This window comes from Portunus trituberculatus, chromosome 14, assembly GCF_017591435.1.
Source record: "Portunus trituberculatus isolate SZX2019 chromosome 14, ASM1759143v1, whole genome shotgun sequence".
In the NCBI taxonomy this organism is placed as follows: Eukaryota; Metazoa; Arthropoda; class Malacostraca; order Decapoda; family Portunidae; genus Portunus; species Portunus trituberculatus.
This window is the reverse complement of record NC_059268.1, coordinates 6,752,427-6,778,190: the sequence shown is the minus strand read 5'-3', so window position 1 is coordinate 6,778,190 and position 25,764 is coordinate 6,752,427. Positions and strand designations below refer to the sequence as shown.

General features: G+C 35.9%; 1 protein-coding gene and 1 long non-coding RNA gene across 4 annotated transcripts; both read left to right on the top strand.

Moving 5' to 3' along the window:
- The first annotated feature begins 768 nt into the window (after positions 1–768).
- Positions 769–16,521, top strand: LOC123503632 (kelch domain-containing protein 3-like). Of its 3 annotated transcripts, XM_045253558.1 has the most exons (10): positions 853–880; positions 1,829–2,041; positions 4,217–4,372; positions 6,442–6,600; positions 6,712–6,899; positions 7,904–8,120; positions 9,372–9,458; positions 10,415–10,523; positions 10,914–11,023; positions 11,637–16,521. In XM_045253558.1, the coding sequence occupies exons 3-10, from the start codon at positions 4,222–4,224 to the stop codon at positions 11,780–11,782; spliced, it is 1,167 nt and encodes a 388-aa protein (XP_045109493.1). In that variant the 5' UTR covers positions 853–880; positions 1,829–2,041; positions 4,217–4,221; the 3' UTR covers positions 11,783–16,521. The 3 variants fall into 3 exon arrangements, with proteins under 3 accessions (XP_045109492.1, XP_045109493.1, XP_045109491.1); XM_045253557.1 differs by lacking the exon at positions 1,829–2,041 and having other exon boundaries at positions 769–880; XM_045253556.1 differs by lacking the exons at positions 853–880; positions 1,829–2,041 and adding an exon at positions 2,071–2,205.
- A 4,111-nt stretch (positions 16,522–20,632) lies between these two features.
- On the top strand, positions 20,633–24,349 carry LOC123503832. Its single transcript, XR_006674619.1, has 2 exons — positions 20,633–20,995; positions 23,716–24,349. It is a non-coding gene; the product is annotated as an uncharacterized LOC123503832 (long non-coding RNA).
- Positions 24,350–25,764: the final 1,415 nt, after the last annotated feature.

Genomic DNA, 25,764 nt, shown 5'->3' with positions numbered 1-25,764 from the left:
AGGACAGTGTGAACACTATAGGTTGTACATACCAAAAGGGTGTACGTAATATTCTTTCTTGGTAGGAATTAGTGAGATAGTGAACACGTGGGAAATCTACACGGCGGAACACAGTTAGGGAAATGAACTTGTGACCGCTTGAGTTCCTGTATAAGTATACTGAGTAAGTGTTCATAATGAGAACAATAGTGGGTATTGGGCATCATGAAAGTAACCATAGCCTAGCATGTGATTTCCAGACAATTCTAGGCAGGATTTTTTTTTCTCAAGTCATAATCTATACACTCAATGACTGCAGCTGCTTGTGAAATTGATTAACTTATTAAATGTAAACATAGAATAGCCTATTTGATGGAATTGTCTAAACCTCATATAGTGTAGGATGAAAATTTTTTTCTTTATCTTTACACAATATTATCCATAAGATTCAGTTAATTTATATATATATATATATATATATATATATATATATATATATATATATATATATATATATATATATATATATATATATATATATATATATATATATATATATATATATATATATATATATATATATATATATATATATATATATATATATATATATATATAGATAGAGAGAGAGAGAGAGAGAGAGAGAGAGAGAGAGAGAGAGAGAGAGAGAGATCTGTAGTAATGTGCATTGTGGCCCATTATTGCAAGAGACCATAGAATACATCATCCTTGCACTCACCCCTGCTTGCTTGCTTCTGAATTCCATTTTTTTTTTTTTTAGAGAGAGAGAGAGAGAGAGAGAGAGAGAGAGAGGGGACCGAAATCAACACTTGCCGAACTGGTCGAGTCAAATCCAGAACAATAACAGAGCCACCGCGGGGTAGTAGGTTGCGTTACTACGGTGAGTTTATTTACTCGTTTAAGGTCATAGTATAACACTTTCATGTATTAATCAAAGGTAAAGTCACACATTTGAACCGTGTTGGGTTGGCACAATATTTTGCCATAAGTTTTTGTGTCGTCTGAGTGCCAGGATTCGCACCTTTATTATAGGATTCACCTTTTGGTCCACATTCTTCATTCTGTTTCGTTAGATGGTCTTGCTTGCTCCACTTTGATATGACCTTATTTAAAAGTCACTTGGTTTAATCCCAGCCAGTTTCAGAAGTGGAATTGAAACATCCTGGATGAAGTTGCTGGGATCATATTACAATTAATAATATGGGTTCCTGTTGCTATTTATCCAGAATCACTACGAGATCAATTATAGTTTGGTGACTTTCTCTGTGGCTTTCTCGTGCTGAGTATTTTGATCACACGTATATATGTCGCAAATTATTTGTAATGCCGTCAGTGATATTTAAAAATTTATTGTCTTTTTGCCTCATATTTATCAGTTTAATTGGGTTACTGAATTTTGGCTTAGTTAGATTAGTCTAGATTTAGTTAGGTTAGGATGGTGCTGGCAAGTTGTTGCTATTACAGCAAGATCAACAGCTATTAAAGCTCTATATTTGTTTTTGTTGGTAAGAAGTAGTATTTGTCTATGTTCCAGGTTTACCTTTGCTTTAGGCTCTATTGTAATTGGAAAAAAAAGGAAGTTAAGGTTATGCAACTTTCTTAATACCTATCATCTCTTCCTTTTGAAAAGGAGGATCAGGGAGGGTGGAAAATAACAACAGAGTGATTTGTAACCAAAAATTATGTTATATTATTTAAAATTGCATCAAAACATAAAAAAAACCTTATCCATCATATGAGGCATACAGAATACAAGGGGCTCAAGCGCCACATTTTGAGAAATGCACTTTTGTACAGCTTTGTCTTCCTCAAACCCTCCTCTATCCAGTGGAAGAATGTTTGAGCCCGGTAGCTGCTCGCAAAGTGGTTGAAAATCCCATAATATGAAGGGTAGTACTCCCCGTATCAGCCCTCAGGCTGATGGGTACACACGAGAGACCAGAGAAAGGGCTAAAGCGCCACTTCCTCCCACACCCACCTCAGCAACCAATGGGCAGCGCGCTGTCAGTCACGAGACTGTGACGTAGCTGTCCGTCAGCCAGTGAGTGTGCGGCATTGGCGTTACGTCACGGCATGTTGGCTAGTCTTCCTCACACCCTCGCCTTGCAGAATATTAATTTGTGTCCCCCCATCATCATCATCATCATCGTCATCATTGTCATCGTCATCTTCATCATCGTCATCACCAGGATTGTCTCCAGAATGGTAAAGTACAAAGTTTTTGTCATTATTCTCCATTATTGTCATTTTTATTATTATGAATAATTTTTTTTTTGCAATACTTGAATGTGTACAACATACACACATACATACACGTCATACACATACATACACACACTTATTCACACATAAACATTCATACATACACATAGACACACAAACACATTAATACACATACATACACATACACACTCACACAATAATATTTTATGAATTTAAGAACGTTTTGAAGTGAATTGGGACATGTTTGAGTATTAAAAACAGAAATATGTACAAAAAAAAAAAGAGAAATGTAGTTAATGTGGCAACATTCAGAATGTGTAGTTGTAATGTTTAGTTTTTTACATGAAATTAAAAGTCAAATGATAGACCTTTTGAATAAAACAAACTAGAGCTTTCTATCTCATTTAAAAAAAAAAAAAAAATTACGACATTCTGAATATTGCCAAACTTTAACTGCGTTTTTCTCCACTTTTTTATTTTGTCACTTGAGCCCCTTGTATTCTAAATGCCCCATATGGAGTTTGTAGTAGATATTCTGGACATTTACCTTTCTTTTTAGGAGTTTCTCTGCATCGCTGGATTTTGAGACAAACCAGGATATTTCCCAGGATCATGTGATTGTCTGTGTCAGATGATATATATATATATATATATATATATATATATATATATATATATATATATATATATATATATATATATATATATATATGAACAAATATTAATTCTATACATCTCATTAGAGTAGTGTAAGCTAATTATTTGATAAGCAATAAGGCTACCATATATGCTGGAATATAAGACAAGTTTTTTTTTTTTTTTTTTTTTTTTTCCAAATTTTGAGGCTCCTAAATTAAAGGTTCATCTTATATACCTAGAATAAAACACAACCCTTTAACCCCGTGGTGAACATTAAGTGCCACAGTACCTTGGAATTAATTCTGCAGCCACACACATGCATGTACATTGCATATATATATATATATATATATATATATATATATATATATATATATATATATATATATATATATATATATATATATATATATATATATATATATATATATATATATATATATATATATATATATATATATGTACACATGTACACAATTTATTGGCTCCATGACAGGATGAGCTACTGTCTATACGGATGTCAAATGTTTACTGATGGCATCATGTGTGTAGGCACACTCAGCCAATAATAATTATCAGTTGTGATTTGGCTAAGAAAACCATGATATTGATAAATACTAGCAATTAGTACCATAGTCATCAAGAAAAGAAAGTTATACATGTTTCTTTCATTTCGGAGCTCAGCAATGCAGGGAACTGTGTGGAACAAGGGATAGTGAATTTTGTCATGATACTAACGTGTGTAAAAGTGTGGGAACCAACCGCCACACAGGTACTTCATATTGTAGCTTGTCAGTGATGCACCCCCTACCATTAAGGGGGTCGTCTTATATACACCCGTAATAGCTCAAAACCTAAATTTTTCCTTAGAAAATTGGGGGTTCGTCTTATAATTCGGCATATACAGTAGTAAATGATGTTTCACTTACAGTTTTCTCTGGGTATATAATAACCTTATCATGCTGATTTCCAGATTTTTAAATCATAATTTATATTATCAAAGCATTACCTGTGAAATTACTAATGTGAATGATTTTAATATAAGCTAACCTAATATGATTTTCTGTGTCTCTCTCTCTCTCTCTCTCTCTCTCTCTCTCTCTCTCTCTCTCTCTCTCTCTCTCTCTCTCTCTCTCTCTCTCTCTCTCTCTCTCTCTCTCTCTCTCTCTCTCTCTCTCTCTCTCTCTCAGTAAATATTTGCATTTATCTCTTCTACCACAGTTTGGTGTGTGAGTGGCATTGCTTATCTTGAAACTTTTGGATTGTATTGTCTCTAGTGTCTCATAACAGTGTTAATATATTTCTAGCTTTTGTTCTCCAATGTATTTGCTCAAAGATAGAAATGTGTTTTCAGGGGTCATGCTGTGGACAGTGGAGCTGGCCGGAGGACCACAGCGGGTCAACCATGCCGCTGTGCCTGTGGGAGACCGAATTTACTCCTTTGGGGGTTACTGCACTGGAGAAAATTACCAGACAATTAGGAATATGGATGTACATGTTTTGGACACAGGTGAGTGCTGGAAAGATCATGAGGTATATTGAGTTAATAAGCGCCGCAGCCTTTGCTGACACTACCACCCTGTGACTGTCATCAACCAAGCATTCTTAGTGTGCAGGATTGTTTGGGTAATCACTCATCTTGTTTCTTTGCAGAATTTTGGTAGATGCATATTTTTGTCCCATGATTATACATAGTGTTTCGTATAGCTCATATCTTTCCGAGTGACCCTGTGATGCTTAACAGTTTCTAGACCTGGAGATTTTAACTCATTTATATTAAGTGCCTGTCCTTTGGTAAGTACTGCAAGGTTTTTTTTTCTTCTTTTTCACTGTATATTTTTGAGAACTTTTTTTTTTTTTTTATTTTTTTTTTATACCATGTGGGCTTTTCATGGGAATTTATGGGCTAAAGGGGATACTTTTTTGGGGATACCTCCTATCTCAATGCCCACCCGCTAGGAAACTGTTGCCTCGAGTGAGGAAACCCAACCTACACTCGGACCATGGACAGGACTGGAACCTGTGCGCTTGGAGACCCCTTGGATCCCAAAGCACGCATGGTTCCACTGTACCACAGCGGATTATCCTTAGAAAATTTTTTACGATCAAAAATATGTTCATCACTGGGCTAGCCCTTACAAGTATACACTGCAAAGAATCTGGCTTGCAGAATCTTATCTCGTAGAATTATATATATATATATATATATATATATATATATATATATATATATATATATATATATATATATATATACAATATTTATATACACTCGACCTTGAAACAACGGACCTCCCATCAACGGATTTCGGAAACTACGGACAAATTCTGGAGTCCGGTTTAATCTACGGATGAAAATCAAAATGCGCGCGATTGTCCGTTCCCGGCAAATTGTTGTCCGGTAGGTGGCGGGTTGGTCGCATCATCAACTGTTGGCCGCCATGTTTAATCTTCAGTCCGTGCGTTTTCAACCAACAGCGAACATTGTCCAGTGCTTACCACGGCTTTTTTAAGCATTTGTATCCTTCCCACGAATGCTTAACCTATCCAAAATGCCTCCTAATCCTAGTGAATCAGTGAAGCGTAATCGAAAGGCTCTTCCAGTGGCTGCTAAGCTTGAACTAATAAGAAAATTAGAAAATTTTACGTATTTTACTTACATTTTATACAGTTTTTTACGTACTTTTGCAAAGAACGGACTTTTGCAATCTACGGACAGGGTTGTGCACGCATATGTCCGTTGTTTCAAGGGTCGAGTGTATATATATATATATATATATATATATATATATATATATATATATATATATATATATATATATATATATATATATATATATATATATATATATATATATATATATATATATATATATATATATATATATATATATATATATATATATATATATATATATATATATATATATATATATATATATATATATATATATATATATATATATATATATATATATATATATATATATATATATATATATATATATATATATATATATATATATATATATATATATATATATATATATATATATATATATATATATATATATATATATATATATATATATATATATATATATATATATATATATATATATATATATATATATATATATATATATATATATATATATATATATATATATATATATATATATATATATATATATATATATATATATATATATATATATATATATATATATATATATATATATATATATATATATATATATATATATATATACACACACACACACACACACACACACACACACACACACACACACACACACACACACACATACAAAATTCTAAATTCTATTTATTGAACCTGCTTTGTGATCTTGGAAGAATTTTTTATGCCTGTACATTCTAACTGACAGAGTTATTGATGGAACTTCCTTGGATAGTAATTTTTTGTTCTTTTTAAAAGCAAGTAGAAGAAGGGATAACTTGGTCTTACTTGGACATCACTGACACAATACAATTTTCCCTCACCAATGTATAATGATGATTGAATTGATTTTTATTTGACTTTGCGGTTATTTTCAGTAACGTATAGATGGAAAGTGGTTGAGATCCATCAAGAAAGGAAAACAGTACCCTTCCAGAGATATGGACACACTGCTGTGGCATTTGGAAACTTGGTTTATGTTTGGGGTGGCCGTAATGACAACACTGCTTGTAATATACTCTACTGTTTTGATACATGTAAGTGTTTCATTGTTCAGAGAGATGTTAGGAGTTAATGAATATGAAATTATTTTATTAAATACATTGTTCAGATTGAGCTGGGGAACATGAAACTATTTGTACTTGCAGACACCCACCTGTGGTCTGTTCCGGATGTGAAGGGGCTGGTTCCAGAGGCCAGGGATGGCCACTCAGCATGTATTGTTAATGACCACATGTACATATTCTCTGGCTATTTGGAATATGTGGAATCATACACCCAAGAGGTTCACACATTAAATCTCAGAAGTATGACTTGGTCTTACGTCAGAACTACAGTGAGTTTTAATGCCTCCTTGGTTAGGCTTGCCTGTAGTACACCTTATAGTTTGTATTTTGGCTTTAGTATTTGGTTGCTTTGCAACTTTTTTATATTAAACCTTAAAGCAGTTATGATTTCTACTGTAAATAACACCACAAATAATAACTTGTTGATATTAATATATTAAGATATGAAGAATACGTACAATAAAAGCTCTCCTCATTGTGTCCTGAGTATAGTGAGTGAATATATTGATTGGTGACAATCCTGTCCTTACTGTTTTTGTACATCTGACAGCGTAATCTGATTAATTATCATTGTGATAAGGTAACCCTGCCAGATATATGAGTACAACAAAGAAGGTAATGTTGCTCATCAACATGTCCTCAGTGCACTCACTAGAGATATGTACGTACACACTGTATGATATGATATCTGAACCCTGAGCTGGACTGCAAGATATTAGTGATTGTCTTATTTTGGAAGTTTTGGAAATGTGAAAATATGATATTGTTGCTTTAGAATAATGAAAGATATTCTGAAATCTCCATTCTAGGACCATTTTTCAAATATGCTTGAGACTTTATTTATTTATTTTTATTTATTTATTTATTTATTTATTTATTTATATATTTATTTAATTGATTTTTTTTTTTTTTTTTTTTTTTTTTTACGTTATGGCCTATATTGCATATTTAAAGAGTATGGGAAGTGTTGTTCAGCTTCCACCCGTTAGCGATGCAGGCAATTTTATTTTTAATGGTACCCATAACCGCCCATATCACCACCCAAGTACATCTTTAGTGTAAGGCAATTACACCACTTAGAACCTGATTATCATGATTACATGTAGGTAACTTTAAACAACTTGACAAATGATGAAGTTTCAAGACAGTACATGGTGGGATTCGACTAGATTAGAGGGTTGCCAGTTTTATGGACTTCAGAGAGATAATCTATGATTAACAAAATACAAGAAGACAAATGAAATATTCAATGTTATTATTTTTTTTTCCACAGGGACCATCTCCAATCTTTCGTGACTTCCACACAGCAACAGGAATTGATGGGGTCATGTTTGTTTGGGGAGGAAGGGAAGTTCCTAGTGGTTGGTATGATTCCCCAGACCATGAAGAATATGGATCTGATATGTATGCCCTAGACACGACCACCAACCGTTGGAGCATTGTTCCATCATCAGGCAGTGTTCCTATTGGTCGTAGATCCCACTCAGCCTGTGAGTATAGTATCTGGTCTTATCTAATATTAAGGTAAAGGTTTTCTACACTTTTCCTTTTATTATTATGATATTTTGTACCTTCTTATACTGATAACACATGAGGCATATAGTGTAAAATGGGTTACTTAACCAAATTGGATGGTATTGAGTGTTTGGCAGCATCTGGTAGCTGAATTCTTGCCACATTGTGTGGTGAAACATACCAATTCAGCCAGTGCAGGATTTATAGAGTGTAATGGTCCCTTTAAAAGAGATGTGCAGCTTAGCCAATGGAATGGTCATTTTTTACTCCCATCAGTGTGATGTGGTCATGGGCTATGACTTTTAGATACAAAATATAGTACAGTGTCGGCAGTTATAGTTGCCCACCCAACAATATGCATAGAAAATATGAGAGATGATGAATAGAAAATTTGCTACATTTATTCCTTTGATAACATCTAATACTTGTTTGGTATGGTTACCATAGACATCAATGACAGCTTGAATGCACAATTTGGGCTGGGGAGCACTGTTGGCTCATTTGTATACTGGCAGCCAGGATGTGGGAAACAGTTGCCATGTAGCATACAAGCAAAAATCTTGTTGATTTTCACTGCTTGTTTTAGTGTGATGATATGGATGCTCTCTGTCTTGCTTATGGTGGTTCCAGCCATGTTTGTCCTTCAGAGGAAAACCCGGATGGCTATTATCTACACACTGCGATAAACATGAGGATGGGAAATTAGCGGGAATGTGGACACCTAGCAATCTGACGTGAGCTTGAGTCACTGAAGTGGTGTTGCTACCACATGATCACCTATTTACCCCAGGGATGCAGGCATTCACAATTTTGAGATAGGCGAGAGCATGTTAAATATAGAGCATTTAGAGTTTAGATGTGTTCACTGCGCACTTTAACAAAAGGTCACAGCTTCAACTGCCAACACTGTAAAACATTGTGATTTCTAAATTATGTTAGAAAGCTATCTTTGAATACTGAAAATATCATAACATATAATTTTTGAACAAAAACACTGAAATCCACCAATAACTATCAGTTGTAGACTGCATATTGAAAACTTCCTTTTCATATAATTTTCTAAAAATTATATAAATGGTAGGTTATCCCTTTTACACAATACACCTTGTATAGGTATGTTATGTGGTGATTTTGAAATTTCTTGCTGTATATTTCAACAGATCTATTATAAGTTAATCATTAATGGATTGATTCAGACTATGGAATCACTTGTAACTTTTTTTCAGTTGTTTACAAGAACTACATCTATGTTTTTGGAGGCTTCAATAGCAAAGAAGGTCGTCATTTCAATGACCTACACAGATTTGATCCAGGCAAGTAAATTAGTGTTCTTGTATTGTTGTGCATTTTCAGTTAAAAAAAGTCTATAGAAGAAATTTACTAATGTCATAATTATCTTTCACCATTAGTGTTTGGGTTTCTCTTACATACACATGAACTGATCCAGGCAATAAATTTACTAGGGTAAAAAGACAATTGTTTTCTTTATTATATATATATATATATATATATATATATATATATATATATATATATATATATATATATATATATATATATATATATATATAATGCCCTTATTGTATCCTTGATCCATGATATTTGATTATGAAGTTGTAGTGAAGAATGATGATTGTATTTTAGTCACCATGTGACAAATGCCTTACAATAAACAAAGACATTTGGTGTAGACATCTTGATATTGTTTATTGGCTTTGAATGTAACTGTATCTCAAAGATATGTATGTAATGTGTTATCCTTAGTTATCTATATTTTATATTGCCAGGACTAAAAATGTGAATGTGAATATGAGAGTATTGTTTTGTCAGGGTCACCTCACGTAGTATAACTAGCTTGGTATGTTGATATAGATTGCGAGATGAGTGGCAGTATCTCAGGAGAAGACCTTGACTGACAATCAAACAATGCACTGGTCATAATGAACACAACATTTATACTGATTTATATGGTGTTTGCACTACAGGGTCATTAATGTGTCAATGGACCCCTTGGTGGAATGACTGGTCCCAAGGGGGGTTAACCATTTCAGCAAAGTAAGCTGTACTGTCACCATAAATGGTGCTTTCTGATCTCAGTGATGTCTTGATACCTTGTGGAATCTAAGAATGCTTTTCCTGGTTTTTCAATACTTTATTTATTCTTGCTTTATAAAAAAATTGTATTTTTATCTTTTATTACTTGTATGATTTTGCAACTAATCTTGTAATGCTCTGCTCATTGACTTTAAAAAATTCCCTAAATTTTCAGGGACCCACTACTGGGAGCGTGTGAAACCCCTGGGTGTTGGGCCCTGTCCTCGGCGCCGACAGTCTTGTTGTGTTGTTGGCTCTAGGATGTTCCTCTTTGGGGGTACCAGGTATTGTATTGTATATGTGTAGTGTATTTGTTTGTTAAGAATTTTATATACAAAATATACTTTCGGTGCATATACAAAATATATGATTCGTACAAAGCAAGCATCAGCTTGCTGGTGTTGGGTGACAGTCTTTTTTAAGGTATGTTGGTTAATTTGGTGTGATGATGTCATGTACAGATAGATCCAGATTTTTTGAAAAATTGCCATGCATTACTGTAGTACTCAGAAGATTTTGTGTGTCTTTAAAAAGCATTTATGAGCTTTCCTGACTTAAGTTCTTAAAAAGGAAATCATAAATTGTGGATGAGGACAAGCTTCTGATTTGTTAATGTGAATGTGACAACCTCCCACTGATGTAGATTGATTTACATGATAGTTTCTTTCCCTCAGCCCGAAAGAAAATTATGAAGATTTGACGCCAGCAGAAGATGATGCCTACAGTGAAGAATCAACAGACCGCCGCCTCAAAGACCACAATGATCTCCATGTGCTTGATTTTGGTAAGTTTCTATGTTCTTTTCTTTTTTATTTCCTTGCCTCTTTTATTGCCAATTTCATCCATGTTGTATGGATCTTTCATTCTAGTTTTGTAGTTTTGAGATATTTCTTTCAAGGTAGAAATAATGACATGATTAGAGGAGAATTTTTTTTTTTATACTTTGAAGATGACATTTTTGCTTTTGTTTAAATTATTAGAGTAAAATTGGAGAACTTTGTCAGAAAATTTAATGTGTGACAAGATAAATCGGCTATCCTTCTGCAACAATGTTGATTAAAATGTATTGCAGAAAGACAGCAGGGTTGCTGAAAGTAATGGGTGAGACAATGGTGATTAAGGTTGTTGTGGGATGATAGTAAGAATACTTCAGATCCCAGCTTATAAGATAAATTATGTTGGATATTGAGATAATTGAAAAATAGAACTCTTCTGAGGACAGGTGTACTCATTATGAGGGAAGGTCAAGCAAGGTACACCAAATCCCAGAAGACCAACTGGTGCAGTCCTAGGTAATGCAGCTTTTAAGTTCACCACCTGGGTGTCCTAATGAGGCAAGGAGATGGAGAGAATCATCAGATTTCTTTCACTCATCTAATACTTCTTTTATTTTCCAGAACCAAGCTTGAAAACACTGTGCCTAATCAGAGTAGAAAGCCTTAAACTTGACACATCTTGGCTCCCAAGGGAGCTTCAAGCTTTGTTGGAAGTAATGACTTTGCCCAACAAGATAACTCCAAGGCCCCTAAACCACACTGGATGATTGCAGTGATTGTTTGGGCTAAATACAATGTCCAGAAGAATATGAAACAAGAATGGAACTTTCACTACCCCAGTCTGGCACTGCTGCTACTTCTCTGTCCATGTCTGTGCTACAGCTTTTAGAATGCACAGAAGCCTGGCTTGGTGTTTTCACACTTCAGGTCTTTTCAGTTGTCCTCTACAACTAGAGGTTTATATATATATATATATATATATATATATATATATATATATATATATATATATATATATATATATATATATATATATATATATATATATATATATATGATCCAAAAATTTTCAACCTGAGACAGAACAGGTGTTTCCACAGGTTATTTTGTTAATCTTTTTATCTCCTTTTCCTTTTTGGAGTGACAAAGTTGATGTCAAATAACCACGTGCATCTTGGTTTTTATTGTTAAGTACGAGTAGTGAGTGGTGGACCAATGCCTGGTGTGATATACTACAGTTCAGGCATGAATGAATTTTTCAACTAAGATTTCCCTATAATGTATCAAAATATCAGTGTCACTTTATATGAATCCTTAAATAAAAAGATAAAATTTAAAAGAAGAAAGCCCAGCAATTTGTGGACACTTGTTCAGTCTCCAAAATTTCCGTCCTTCAAAATAATTTCTGTACTGCTATAACCTCATTTTACATGAGTAAGGAAAGAAAACAAAATAAGGCCCCTTACCACAATGTGGTGATTCAGGGATGAGTCTTAAGGAAAATTTTCAAATGAAGGCAGACTCTTGTGAAGTTTTCTACTGTCAGATTGTGAGAATTCAAAAGTGGAATTGAATCAGGCTTAATAGATATACACTATTGATTGTCCCGATTTTTTGACATACAAGCATTTGTTTGTAAGTAGAATAATATTGGTAAAATGTTTGTCTGTATTTGAGGATAGTAGCAAAAGATAAAATGTTAACTAATGAATGAGCATTTCACTAATTATGAGATGTCTAAAGCAGTGTGGTCTACATTTTTAGTGTATGGACCATATGGGAGTCATGCATTTCTAATTATGATGGAAAGATGGCTTATGTAACATTGGTGTCATTGGTGAAAATACTGCTTTCATGTTTAAGTGAATTGGTCTTTGTGATCAGGTCACTCATCAAGCAGAATGGTCTCGCATAACTTGTATGTCAAATATTTAAATTTCTCAGTTGCTCCTCAGGATCCCATCCCATCTTAATTCTACTCAAAGTGCATGCTTGCAAGATTTTGAATAGGCCATGCCTTCTTCCTATCTTTAACATTATTAATGATCATATTGTTAAACATGTGTTTTAGTGATTTTTGCTTCTTAACTTGTGTATTGCAGTTTCTCATGCATCCTTGATTACTTAGAAAACATCAGTGATTGGAAGCCTTACATTTTTTGCTTCATTGGATTAGGCAGTTACGTACAATGCTCAATACTCAATGGTAGCTATATGTTGGCAGAATGTTTTCATTACTCAGAATTTCTGAGTAAGTAAGGATGTGGCATCACAGACTCTGGAAACATCAGTATCAGTAGCTAAATGGTTCATGAAATATATCAGCTGCAACAAGCTAGCTTACTAAACATTAAATTATAATGAATTGTATGCAGTTCTGCATTATTTTGTAAACTGCTGTATGTTTCGAGAGAGAAAGGAGGGCAGGATATGGTAGTGGTGTTAATGGTCAGGAAGGAAGGTGAGAGAGAGAGAAAGAGAAGAACAGGAGGGAAGGTGGGAGAGAGAAAAAGAGAAGGAAGTTTAGTATGAAGGAGGTAGGGAGGTTTCTGACAATGGTGAGACACTTTTATTTTCTATTCACAACCTCAAGTTTCAGCAACCACAACACTAGTAAACTGATGGTTTGTTATGAAGAGGGAACTTTAATATGTTTACCAATAGAAATTTGTGTAATGATAAGCACAAATGAAAAGTTAGAACATGTTATTATCTGAGCCTAGAGTACAAGAGTTTGCTACTTTATCCATGATGCTGATAGGAAGAGAGCATGGTTTGTTAATACTACTGATATATATTAATGGCATGCACTTTACACATGTCCTTCCTATTTCTGATTATTTAAAAAGAATATATGTATAATTCAAATGTATCTTCTATACTTGGTCCCTCATCACTACATTGATGCTTTCAAACTCAGGTCTCTTCTGCAACTCACAGTAGTACTACATTCTCTCTCTCTCTCTCTCTCTCTCTCTCTCTCTCTCTCTCTCTCTCTCTCTCTCTCTCTCTCTCTCTCTCTCTCTCTCTCTCTCTCTCTCTCTCTCTCTCTCTCTCTCTCTCTCTCTCTCTCTCTCTCTCTCTCTCTCTCTCTCTCCATTATCTGTAACATCAAATCTTACAAATATAAAGATGGCACCCTTCACACATGAATCATGCTATTTAGCTTTAATGTGGAGTGAAACCTTTCTGATTGTTAGCAATAGGAATAAGTCACTGATGTCCACTCAGCCCCTGCAGTTATGAAAGCTGATTTTTACACCAATCTGTGGAGTACATCACTCACCTTCATTCCATTGCTTGGTTCTTACTGTACACACATCATGCTTATATATAAAATCAGATCACTTATTACATTACATCTTATGTATCCAGTCATTACATACATTACAAAAAAATGAAGTTGCCTTCATTGATACTTTTACATAAAGCACATCACACAGCAAAACTCGCAGATTTTTTTTTAAACTGTATCAACTATTTATTTGTTTTCTTACTTTAAGACCTTTGGACTCTCTTTCCTTTCTCCACCTCAGGACTTCATATCCTTCAACCTATCAGCAAGTCTGTTTATCATCCAATCAGGCCAACTTGGAACTGGGAAATACTTGAAGGATATTGATAACTAAACACAGTGTGGCATTGTGTAAGGTTAGCTAAATATAACAAATCATAAATGCTAACATAAACATGAATTTGTGTATAATTGTGAATTTCAATGAAAAAAGTGAGACAAAATATTCTGCCTGCAGACAAAGAATGTACTGTTTATTGTTTACCCTTTGTATTAATTTTTATCAGTACTTTACTACATTTTTATTTATTTATTTATTTTTTTATAAGTGTACAGTACATGGTAATTCTCATTTTGAATGATTTGTTATATATAAACATAATAAATTGTATGGTATCTTCAAAGTTTTGCCTAATCAGTGAAGTGAGATTTACATACCTTACATTTGGTCTACATATTTATGGAAACTGGTTTTAAGTTGTCAGTGAATCAGAACCCTCTATATGTAAATACTTGAGCCATATTGGTGGTGTGAGTTGTTAGAAAATAGTATGTGTATATGACCTGTATATCTGTATTTGTTTTAGGGAGTGTTTATTTTCAAGTTTGTAGAGCCTTGTTATACAGCTGCATTGGACAGCTAACTCACATACAAGCAACAGTATGTCAGATAATTCTAACTAATCTCTTCAGAATGTCAAATTAATCACTACAGTATTACTATGTGACGTGTGCATTTGGCAGACTATAGAATAATAGTGACAGTGCTACTTGATCAGAGAACAAATGTTATGAATATTACAGGTTTAAAGTTTATATTTTTGCACCTGTCATTGGCCAGACACAACCATTACTGTTTTGCTGCAGTGTTGTTAAGCACAGTTTTTATAATTTGTGACTTGTTTTTTTTACATTACTGTACATTGATAACACCTGTTTGCACCACAGTAGTATGATAATGCATTGTCATGGGCGCATGAGTTTGCATTGTTGTTTACTGATACAGACATGATGCATTAACTCATCAAAATCTAATTATGCTAATGCATATGCAGTATACTATTTATATGTATAAAGTCTACTGGCTTTCATGAAAATCAATCAAACAAAAAAAAAAGCCATTTATCTAGATTTTGCTTAGCATGGGGTTCATTGCCTAAATATATTTGTTTTTATTTGGCTTCCCTTGAGGTCCTGAATGAAGTCCTGTAGAAGGTGAATGACTTGAGATGACAGACACGGAAGCCAGCACAGTTATTATTTACAGCAATGCTTGGATATATATATATATATATATATATATATATATATATATATATATATATATATATATATATATATATATATATATATATATATATATATATATATATATATATATATATATATATATATATATATATATATATATATATATATATTCAATGCCTGAAAGATTTATGCTGAACCATTCCATGCAAAAAAAGATTGTCTGATATACTGTATTAACAGTATTTACTTTATCATGACATTAGTTGCGTACTATTATTGTGAATCCAGACAGCAGTGTCTCGGCTCTCACTATGTCTTCAGTAGGGATCCATAAAGCACTCACATTTGTAGCTGGAGAATACTGTCACGTGTCTTTACAACCACTACTGTACTTAAGTTAAGGTGTGACTCTGCCTGTGATACTAGTGATGAAATGTAAAAGATATATTTAAAAGTCATGTACATCTTACTCTGTTAATTAGTCAGTTATGAAGAGGATAATTTTTTGACAGTATAGCACAAATTATAATTTTATTGGTAAACTAAAGAAATTTTATCATTGAAAGATTTAAAATAAACTATTTTTATTCTCATTTTGACCAACTGATCTGCCTCAGTCTTCTTTCTTCTTCATCAGAAGGAAACACTGTGATTGTTTTGATATTATTTAGATTTTAGTGTTATGGACTTCATTCATATGAATGTGAAACTTGTATGGCTATTTTAATAAAAATGAGTGAATATAGTCTTTAATACAACCTGTGCATTTCTACATTTACTTAAGATTATGATGTTTGCTAGGCTTACTAGATGAGTGTGTGTTCATTCATATATTTGATTGTTTAGCAAATATTCACAAGTATTTTTATAGGTTTATTGATATTAAAATGTTTTATTTACTAATTATGTACTGTTATATCCACAGTTGTATGAATTCTTGTACCATTCTATAGTGAACTGTCATTGTTTTTTTCAATTTTCATAGTTTTCTGTTCTCATTATAAGATTAAAAAAGATACCTTAGTTCGTTCCTTACTGATATGTTTATTATTATTACATCATTTTTTTTTTTTTTTTTTTTTTTTTTTGTGTTTGGGTAACATTGGTACTTTTTGTGCAGCAGGCGGCAGCAGCGGCGGCTGTCCACCTCTACGCAAGGTCACCTGACCATACCTACGCCCGCTGTAATTATTATTATTATTATTATTTTATTTTATTTTTTTTTTTTTATTTATTTATTTATTTATTTATTTTTTGTTATGCTGTACAACGACTGTAGGCATACTTGAAAAGTATATGTGGCAAGCGCTGTTCAGCTTCCGCCCATTAGTGGCGCAGGCAATTTTATCTATAGTGGTACCCATATTAGGGCCAAAATCACCACCATAGCATAGCGTCTTTGGTGTAACCGCTTAAACCTGCCTCACCATGAAGAAGAGGCGTTGCTTCTCCGTATGCCACTTCAACACCTTCATATATATATATATATATATATATATATATATATATATATATATATATATATATATATATATATATATATATATATATATATATATATATATATATATATATATATATATATATATATATATATATATATATATATATATATATATATATATATATATATATATATATATATATATATATATATATATATATATATATATATATATATATATATGTGTGTGTGTGTGTGTGTGTGTGTGTGTGTGTGTGTGTGCGGGCGTTCCCATGTATTTTTAATGGGCGGTTGGTAATGCTTTGGGTGCAACTGCAAGGGGGTAGAGGCAGCGGCGGACCAATAGCCAAGGCCGCCAGGCGGCCTTGCAATAGCGCGCTGGCTTCACTTTTGTGACGTCATGCTGCCTTCTCTTATTCAACCTCCTTGGATGAAACCATGACTAGACGGGGAAACGGCTCATCTTGACATTATTATGGCATAACAAGATGTTGTTTGTGTGTAAATATATGGATAATTGAATATTCCATATACCTTAGTACTGCAAGTGTAGTAAAAAAAAAAAAAAAAAAAGTGAATCGTGCTATAATGAACGTATTTCTGGTCTTTTTGGCTTACATGTTAAGGAACAAGCCGTCAAGCCTCTAGCAGCGCGCCTCACTACAGCTGTCTGTGCGTGGAGAGGGACTAGTGGCAAGTAAAGGTGTGGGGATGGAGGCGGTGAGGAACGCCGGAGATAAGGTGGCTATCACTAAGCAACAGGAGCGCCTCTTCTTTTTTTTCTTCTGTTCTTGTGAGGTCTGCCGTTTTATATCACTTCGTAAGTCCTGGTTCCCTCTAGTGTTGTGTGGTCTTGATCCTTCCTCAGTCTGCAGAAGAGAGCAGAGAGCACAAGGCAAGGAACATAACAATTTTCACGAACGTTTTATCCACGTTTGCTCCAGAAACCCTTTGGCCGCACCTCTTATCGCCTTTCTATCTCTCTGTCTCTTCTTGGTATAGCTCCAGTACAGTCTCCACCTTCTTCCTCCAGCTTTCTAGATCACTCTTGTTCTCCTAATCACTGCCTTTACTGAACCTATCAACCTTTCTCCTCTTCATGCCCGACACATTCAATCAGAAAATGCTTCCCTCACCCCTCTACAACTATTAGTACAATAATTTCTGATCCAGTTCATCCCTCTCCTTATAGCCTTCCCCTCCAGTGTACCTGTCCTTGTCTTCTTTACTAACAACCTGCTATCCCAGTCTCCTACGTGCCACTGGAGTGCCTCAGGTCTCTCCATATACCTATAGCATTTCAGTGTATATTTAATCTCCATCCATGCTCTCTATTTAGCTAGCCCATTGTCCTCTATCCTTTTTCTTTACCTCTCTGGGTCCTATCCTATACCATCCCCTTCCACAAGCTTCTGGCTACTTTATATCTGTAAATAAATAGCCGCCGTGGTACAGTGGAACCATGCGTGCTATGGGGTCCGAGGGGTCTCCAAGGAGTCCTGTCCACGGTCCGAGTGTAGGTTGGGCTTCCTCACTCGGGGCAACGGTTTCCTAGCGGGTGGGCTTTGAGATAGGAGGTACCCCTAAAAAGTATCCCCTTTAGCCCATAAATTCCCGTGAAAAGCCCACATGGTATAAATAAAAAAAAAAAAATAATAATAAAATAAAAAAAACTGACCTGCTTCTTGGGTTGATTATCATCCCTGTCATTTTCCTAGCCTTCCCTTCATTTATTCTCATCCGTTTTTGTCCTCCCATTTCTTCTTTGCTCACATCCATGCAGCCCTAGGTAAGTGTAACTATCTACCACCTCTAAAGGCGGCGTTACACTAGCACTTTTTCCGTCGTCTCAGGCGATTTCCGTCGTCTTTTTACTCTTCTGTCAACTCTTTCCGTTGTCTTGAGTCAGAGGGAACGCATCGTTTTCGTCTAGCGCCAATTTTTAGTCAAAATAAGAACTATGGTTTCTAATCAACACTTTTATTAAAAAATTTTTTTTTTTTTTTGTTAAACGGAAGAATGCTATTATCATGACAAGAAATTTAAATGAGTTGATGAATATATATTTGTATACATATTTTTTTTCTTCTAGCCTAGCAATGAAAAGTTCCTCAGTTGTTTGTGTACATTTCCAGGGGAGTGCGAATGTGCGACGCTTTTGAATATTTCCAAGGCAACTTCCAAGTAGCTGGCCAAGATGAGCAGTGGACAAAACACACTGACGAATTTCTCATAGAGAGCATTAGAGGTCACCGTTGCCTTTGGGATCACAGAACAGCTGATTACATTATAAGGTGCAAAAAAGCCGCGGCTTGCTGGGGTGAATGAGGAGCCATGTTTGTTTATAATCGACAAGCGCGGCAAAGGCGGAAGCAAGCTTGTGTGTGACGGCCACCGTCTGCAAAAGTTGACAGTCGCTAGAAAATTGACAGAAAAAGAAGACGGAAAAGTGCTAGTGTGACGCCGCCTTAAGACATCACTCCCTAGTACCCATTGTCCCTCCACATGGCTACTGAACTCTATCACCTTGCATTTTCTGGCACTATACCTGGCATTCCACTCTCTTCCATAAATGCTATATATATAGCTACCTCTAATAACTCCTCCATCTCTCTCTTATACTCTGACATCAGCACTATATATATATATATATATATATATATATATATATATATATATATATATATATATATATATATATATATATATATATATATAGTAGCAGTAGTAATAGTAGCGATAGTGATAGTAATAATCATAGTAATAATGGTGGTGACAGATAACACACATACATACACGCACGCCACATTTACCAAACCTTCACCACACCAGCACATATCCTGTAAATGCTGAAAGACACTCCATATATTACTTTTGATGTTGTTAATTATCGTAAATCACAGAACTTTAGGGGGGAACTAAACTAAATATAGTCCTGTTCTGACACCCAATAAATATCACATAGCCGCTCGCTCTGAAGTTTACTCTATTCAGAAGTGAATAACTAATCTTCCACAGGCCTAGTGAGACACATTGGATGTATGCTTGCTTGATGTTTTTTCCCCAACAGTAAGAAACCAGCAAGGTTCACCTTACCTACTTTATACCTACTTATAAGTTATATCATTACTATTATTAAGAATATAAGTACAGGATAGGTTGTACTTACTACCTATTTATGCAGTAATATAAATATAATTTTGGTAGCAATCTTTTAAATAATAAGCTAGTTAATATACGCTGACCGGGCAACAGCGCAACCCTTGGCACTCAGCCACCCACCCTCCAGATTATTTAATTAAGTCCTTAAGTCTTGTCTTTCGTGACGGCAGCAGGTGGTCTGGGTAATAGCTACTGCTATATTTAATTAAAAGCCTCTTATTTACACACCTACAGTAATAGCGTTGATTGTGGCAAGTGGCAACTCTTAACTTGGTGGAACACCTCGCCCCGTAGTGGCTGCCTCGCCCCGCCCCGCCCACCACCCACCACTGACCACTCCCACTTCCAGTTTGTTAACTTTGTATAATAACTGTGTGGCGCTGCGATGGCAGGACGTGAATCACTGAGAAGGAAGACCGAATAGTGAGAGTAAAAAGAAAAAAAATATGGCGTGTTGGTAGCCTCCCAGTAATCAAAGGTTAAGTATTCATACACGATTGAAGGCACTTAATTAAGGCGGTGAGTGTGTATGTGTGTGCTGATAAGAAGACAGGTCCATCCGCCCCGGGACAGTGTCCATCAGGAAACGTAAGTAATATATTTAGTGTATAATATCTCATTATATATATTTCATAGTGGTGTCATGCCTTAGCCTAATGTTGCCAGCCGCCAGGACGAAACACCAACGGATGATCAGTAAACAAGGACAAAATTAGTATATTACCAAGTATAGACCATCATATCAGTGTTTATAACTCAATACCTGACCGTCACAGCTCGTCCCTACCCACTCCAGCCCTGCCTTGCTAACCTCCAAGACAACATATTACTGAACTAACACTTACTGAGAAAGAAGAAACCCAAAATATCGAGTATATGGTAAATAAACGAACGAACTACTGACTCAGTGCTTATCTCTCGGCCATTATCTCTTTCATCTTTCACTTATTATATGTCAGGCACCTTACAAAGTGGAGCCGCTGGCCTAATTTTTCACGTTGGTTGTTGAGATATATCCACTATTGGCTAACTTGCGTATGGTGAAGGACTAGAAATGCTAAGCGGGGGAGCAGAAGCTACCGCGTGACGTCATCAGTCCTTTTCCCGCGTGACGTCATTCGTTCCCCGCGTGACGTCATCAGCCGGCGCCATCTTGCTTTTCCTCTCCCTGCCTGTTGAATATCGGTATTATTTTCTATTGCTATTAGTTTATTTATTTTGGCTCATAAGTCACTTTTTATGGTTCACAGACATATGTAGGTGTGTTTCAAATGTTTTTCATGCTTCTATTGGGTGAAATACGTAGATTTTGAATCTGCTTATGGCCTAAATAAGAACCAGATATCCTCTCCAAATTTCCCATCTCTATATGCTTCTTTTTTTTTTACAGTTTGTAATGATGTGTGAATGGTTTCAAAAGATGGTTTATGATTGGTAAAGTGTGTTTCGCTCCTCATAAGCGAGATGTGTCGACTTTAAGAGTGATTTATAGTGCCGTTAAAAAGTGTGAAAGTGACACAATATAGAATATTTATTTTATGATTTCAGCGTATTGCCAAGTTTGGATGTGTTGTAGAAGTGGTTCAAATTATTAAAAAGTGTTAGCAATCGTGTTGAATAAGATTACTGGGCTTTGGAATTGCTTTTAAGCATGTCGATGTTATAACACATTTGTTTACGGTGTTTTTGAAATATTTCTATTATTGCTTGTCTCGGCAATAATTTTATATTTTAGGAATAGGTTTTGATTGGTGACAAGTCAGAATTTATATAGCATTTGTGTCCAGATGCCTTTTTGAGAATCGTCATTTTCAAAATGGTATACTTAACGTAAATGTCAACCAAAGGGAGGGGGGGGCCACCACCAGCCGGACCCAAACCCAGATCGGCAGATCCAGACCCCTGGCCCCTTCCCTCCCGCTCGGTGTGTGTGTGTGTGTGTGTGTGTGTGTGTGTGTGTGTGTGTGTGTGTTACTCTGTCTTACGTTGTACAGGTTGCAGGTGGTGTGTGTGTGTGTGTGTGTGTGTGTGTGTGTGTGTGTGTGTGTGTGTGTGTGTGTGTGTGTGTGTGTGTGTGTGTGTTACTGTCTTACGTTGTATAGGTGGCGTGTGTGTGTGTGTGTGTGTGTGTGTGTGTGTGTGTGTGTGTTTGTGTTTGTTCTTACTCTGTGTGTGTTGTGTGTGTGTGTGTGTGTGTGTGTGTGTGTGTGTGTGTGTGTGTGTTGTGTGTGTGTCTGTTACTTACGTTGTACAGATGTGTGTGTGTGTGTGTGTGTGTGTGTGTGTTACTCTGTCTTACGTGTACAGTGTGTGTGTGTGTCTCTTTGTTTGTCTTACGTGTGTGTGTGTGTGTGTGTGTGTGTGTGTGTGTGTGTGTGTGTGTGTGTGTGTACTGTGTGTGTGTGTTGTGTGTGTGTGTGTCTGTTACTCTGTCTTACGTTGTACAGATGGTGTGTGTGTGTGTGTGTGTGTGTGTGTGTGTGTCTGTTACTCTGTCTTACGTTGTACAGATGGTGTGTGTGTGTGTGTGTGTGTGTGTGTCATCTCGTGCTCAGTGTTCCTCCATGCCACCTTTGTTCTCTGACCATGTCGCCCTTCTCTTCCGCCATTCTCTTCCTGCTATGCTTCCACCTCCTGCATCACGTCTTCGCCTGACTGTAACCCCTTAATACTGCCCGACATACGTCTTGTATATCACCCGCTTGTTTTCTTCCATCTGGCAAGAGCTTTGCTGCAGAAAGATGATGAGTGTGTGCTGATCACAGAGAATGAGCCTCGCGGTGTTCTTTTGAGAGGTAAGTCATCTTCCCCGGGAGATGACGGTATTACCTATACGTTGTACTACATTTGCTGCAACGGGTTGCTGGTAATCCTCTCCCCCGCATCTACAACATGTATCTTTGTGATGGGTATGTGCCACGTGCCTGGATTACGAATACTATCATTCCTATTCCTAAGCACGGTAGAGATAAGTTCAAACACATTTCCCTTACATCCTGTTTTTGTTAGGTGCTGGAAAGGATTCTGCTCACCCATCCGATGTACCGGGTACAGGATAGACACTCTTCCTTCCCTCTGCAGCGCACTACCCACCCACTGCCTCGTCGACTTATATTCTCGCCTTTTCCGAGACAGTATAGTGGTTTTATCGGTCTTAAGAGCCCTTTTGATGTTACAAGTCGAGATATTATTTTGTATTAGCTTGTTGATTTTGGGATCCGGGATAATTTGTTGCGGTGGATGATTTGTGTGTACACTCTACTTCCCCGGGTCATCTACAGCTCTTTTTTTTTACTTCTTTTTCTCAGGCTTCCACTACCTGTGGTCTTACTGTTTCACCACAGAAGAGCAGAATCTGCTGTTGCCCTCCTGCCACTCTACCAGACTTTACCATTGGAGGCTTCGTCATCCCCCCTGTGCTCCCAGTACGTACAGCTATCTTAGTGCTCCGCCGGTAAGGATCTCTGCAGCCCTCCCTGCTCGGCGTGAACCTCATCCTCATTGTTCGTGACCTATTGGAGCGACTTCAGCGATGACTTCACCCTCTTCAGTGGTTCATCAACAACTCTTCCGGTATCTCCATTCCGTGGCCAGAACCACGACCTCCTCCTCCTCCTCCCTCCTCCACAAAGAGTGACCCCTCCCCACTTCTGCAGGTTTGAGAAGCATTGTTGTTCCGGGAGGTGCTGCTGACGGTGGCTAAGCAGGGGTGGCCTAGTCAACCTGGCGACTCTCGCTTCCACCACCACCGCCACCTTGCCCGTTATTATTTTTCTTAACTCATTATCATTACCATCATTATTGTTGTTGCTGTTCCTGTTATTCTTTTTATACCTGTTACATTCAGTGTTAATATTGCTATTGGTTACCGTTACGACGTCCCCCGGTGCGTCTATAATGTTATTTACGGTGCTGCGTGTGTAAATGTCATATTGAAATGCATTTGATGTTCTTTTTCTTTAACCTTCCTGAAGAGAGAGAGAGAGAGAGAGAGAGAGAGAGAGAGAGAGAGAGAGAGAGAGAGAGAGAGAGAGGACAAGGCCATAATTTTTGATTTTTTCAAAAATAATATTTGAAAACATGAAGCTTACAGAGATACGAGGCAGAATGAATGAATAAATGAATGAGTGATGGAAGGATCCTAAATGAGAATGAATGAAGGAAATCAAATAGATGAGAATGAATAAAGAAGACTGAAGGGATGAGTATGAAAGAAGACTTAGAGATGATGGTGAAGGAGAAGGAATGAGAAGTAAGGTTATAAGTAACAAATTCGAGACAAAACCAAAGCATCGACACGAGATTCAAACTCACGAGATATATACTTTAACAAACATCAAAATAAACAGAACTACAGCAGGCATACAAATAAATCATATACTTACTTGTAATTTATCAACACTCTTTTATGCCTCATCGACCATTAGATTTCATGGGGGAAAAATGAACATATAGATAAATGATCGGTTAAGATTCGGTTCTCCTTCTCCAAAGCATTAGTGTTGGCTGGACAGTGGTGAGAGGAGGGTCGTGATCCATCAGTGTTGAAAATATTGCTATTATCTCGTCAACTACTTGTACTTAGCGCTACGACGGGACGCAAGAAGAAGGAGAGAACATAAAAGAGTGAGTACCAAATTAGTTTAGAGCAGAGAAATTTGGCAGTAAGTGAAATGTAAACTGAAACGATTTGTGGTAATTTTTCCAAGCACGTGTGATGTTACTACGGTTTCGAGACTACTAGTACTGTTACTGCTGCTGGGTTATTACTATGTTAGGTAATTACTACTTTGTTACCTGAGAGAGAGAGAGAGAGAGAGAGAGAGAGAGAGAGAGAGAGATGCTGAGACAAGTATGAAAGAAAACGAAGACATTTATGGGTAACTTTATTAAATTTGGATGTCACTCGTTTATTAATTTTTCAATTCACTTAAAATGATAGAAATTAAGAAGTATTGACACTAAAATGAAGAAGACTGCGTAATATTGACTCAAAGATTACGAAAACTGATTAATATTGACAAATTGAATGGAAACTTAACATTGACAGACGCTTCTCTACAAACATCAAATGACAAAAAACACACCCTTAAAAAATAAATTCAAAGTTGACGCCTGCCCGATCCTGCTTTCACCACCTTATCCACTACGTGTGTACCTAGTTGTATATTACAGGGTTCGAGTGGGGCTCATAGGGACCTGTCTCCATATCTACATTTATCCAACTTTTCCTTAAATTTGTGCTCACTTTCTGCTGCTACAATCTCTTTACTCAATCCATCGTCCATCTTCCTATGTGGAAAACTGAACTTTTTAATGTTCCTCAGATACTGACTTTTCATGATTTTCTTGGAATG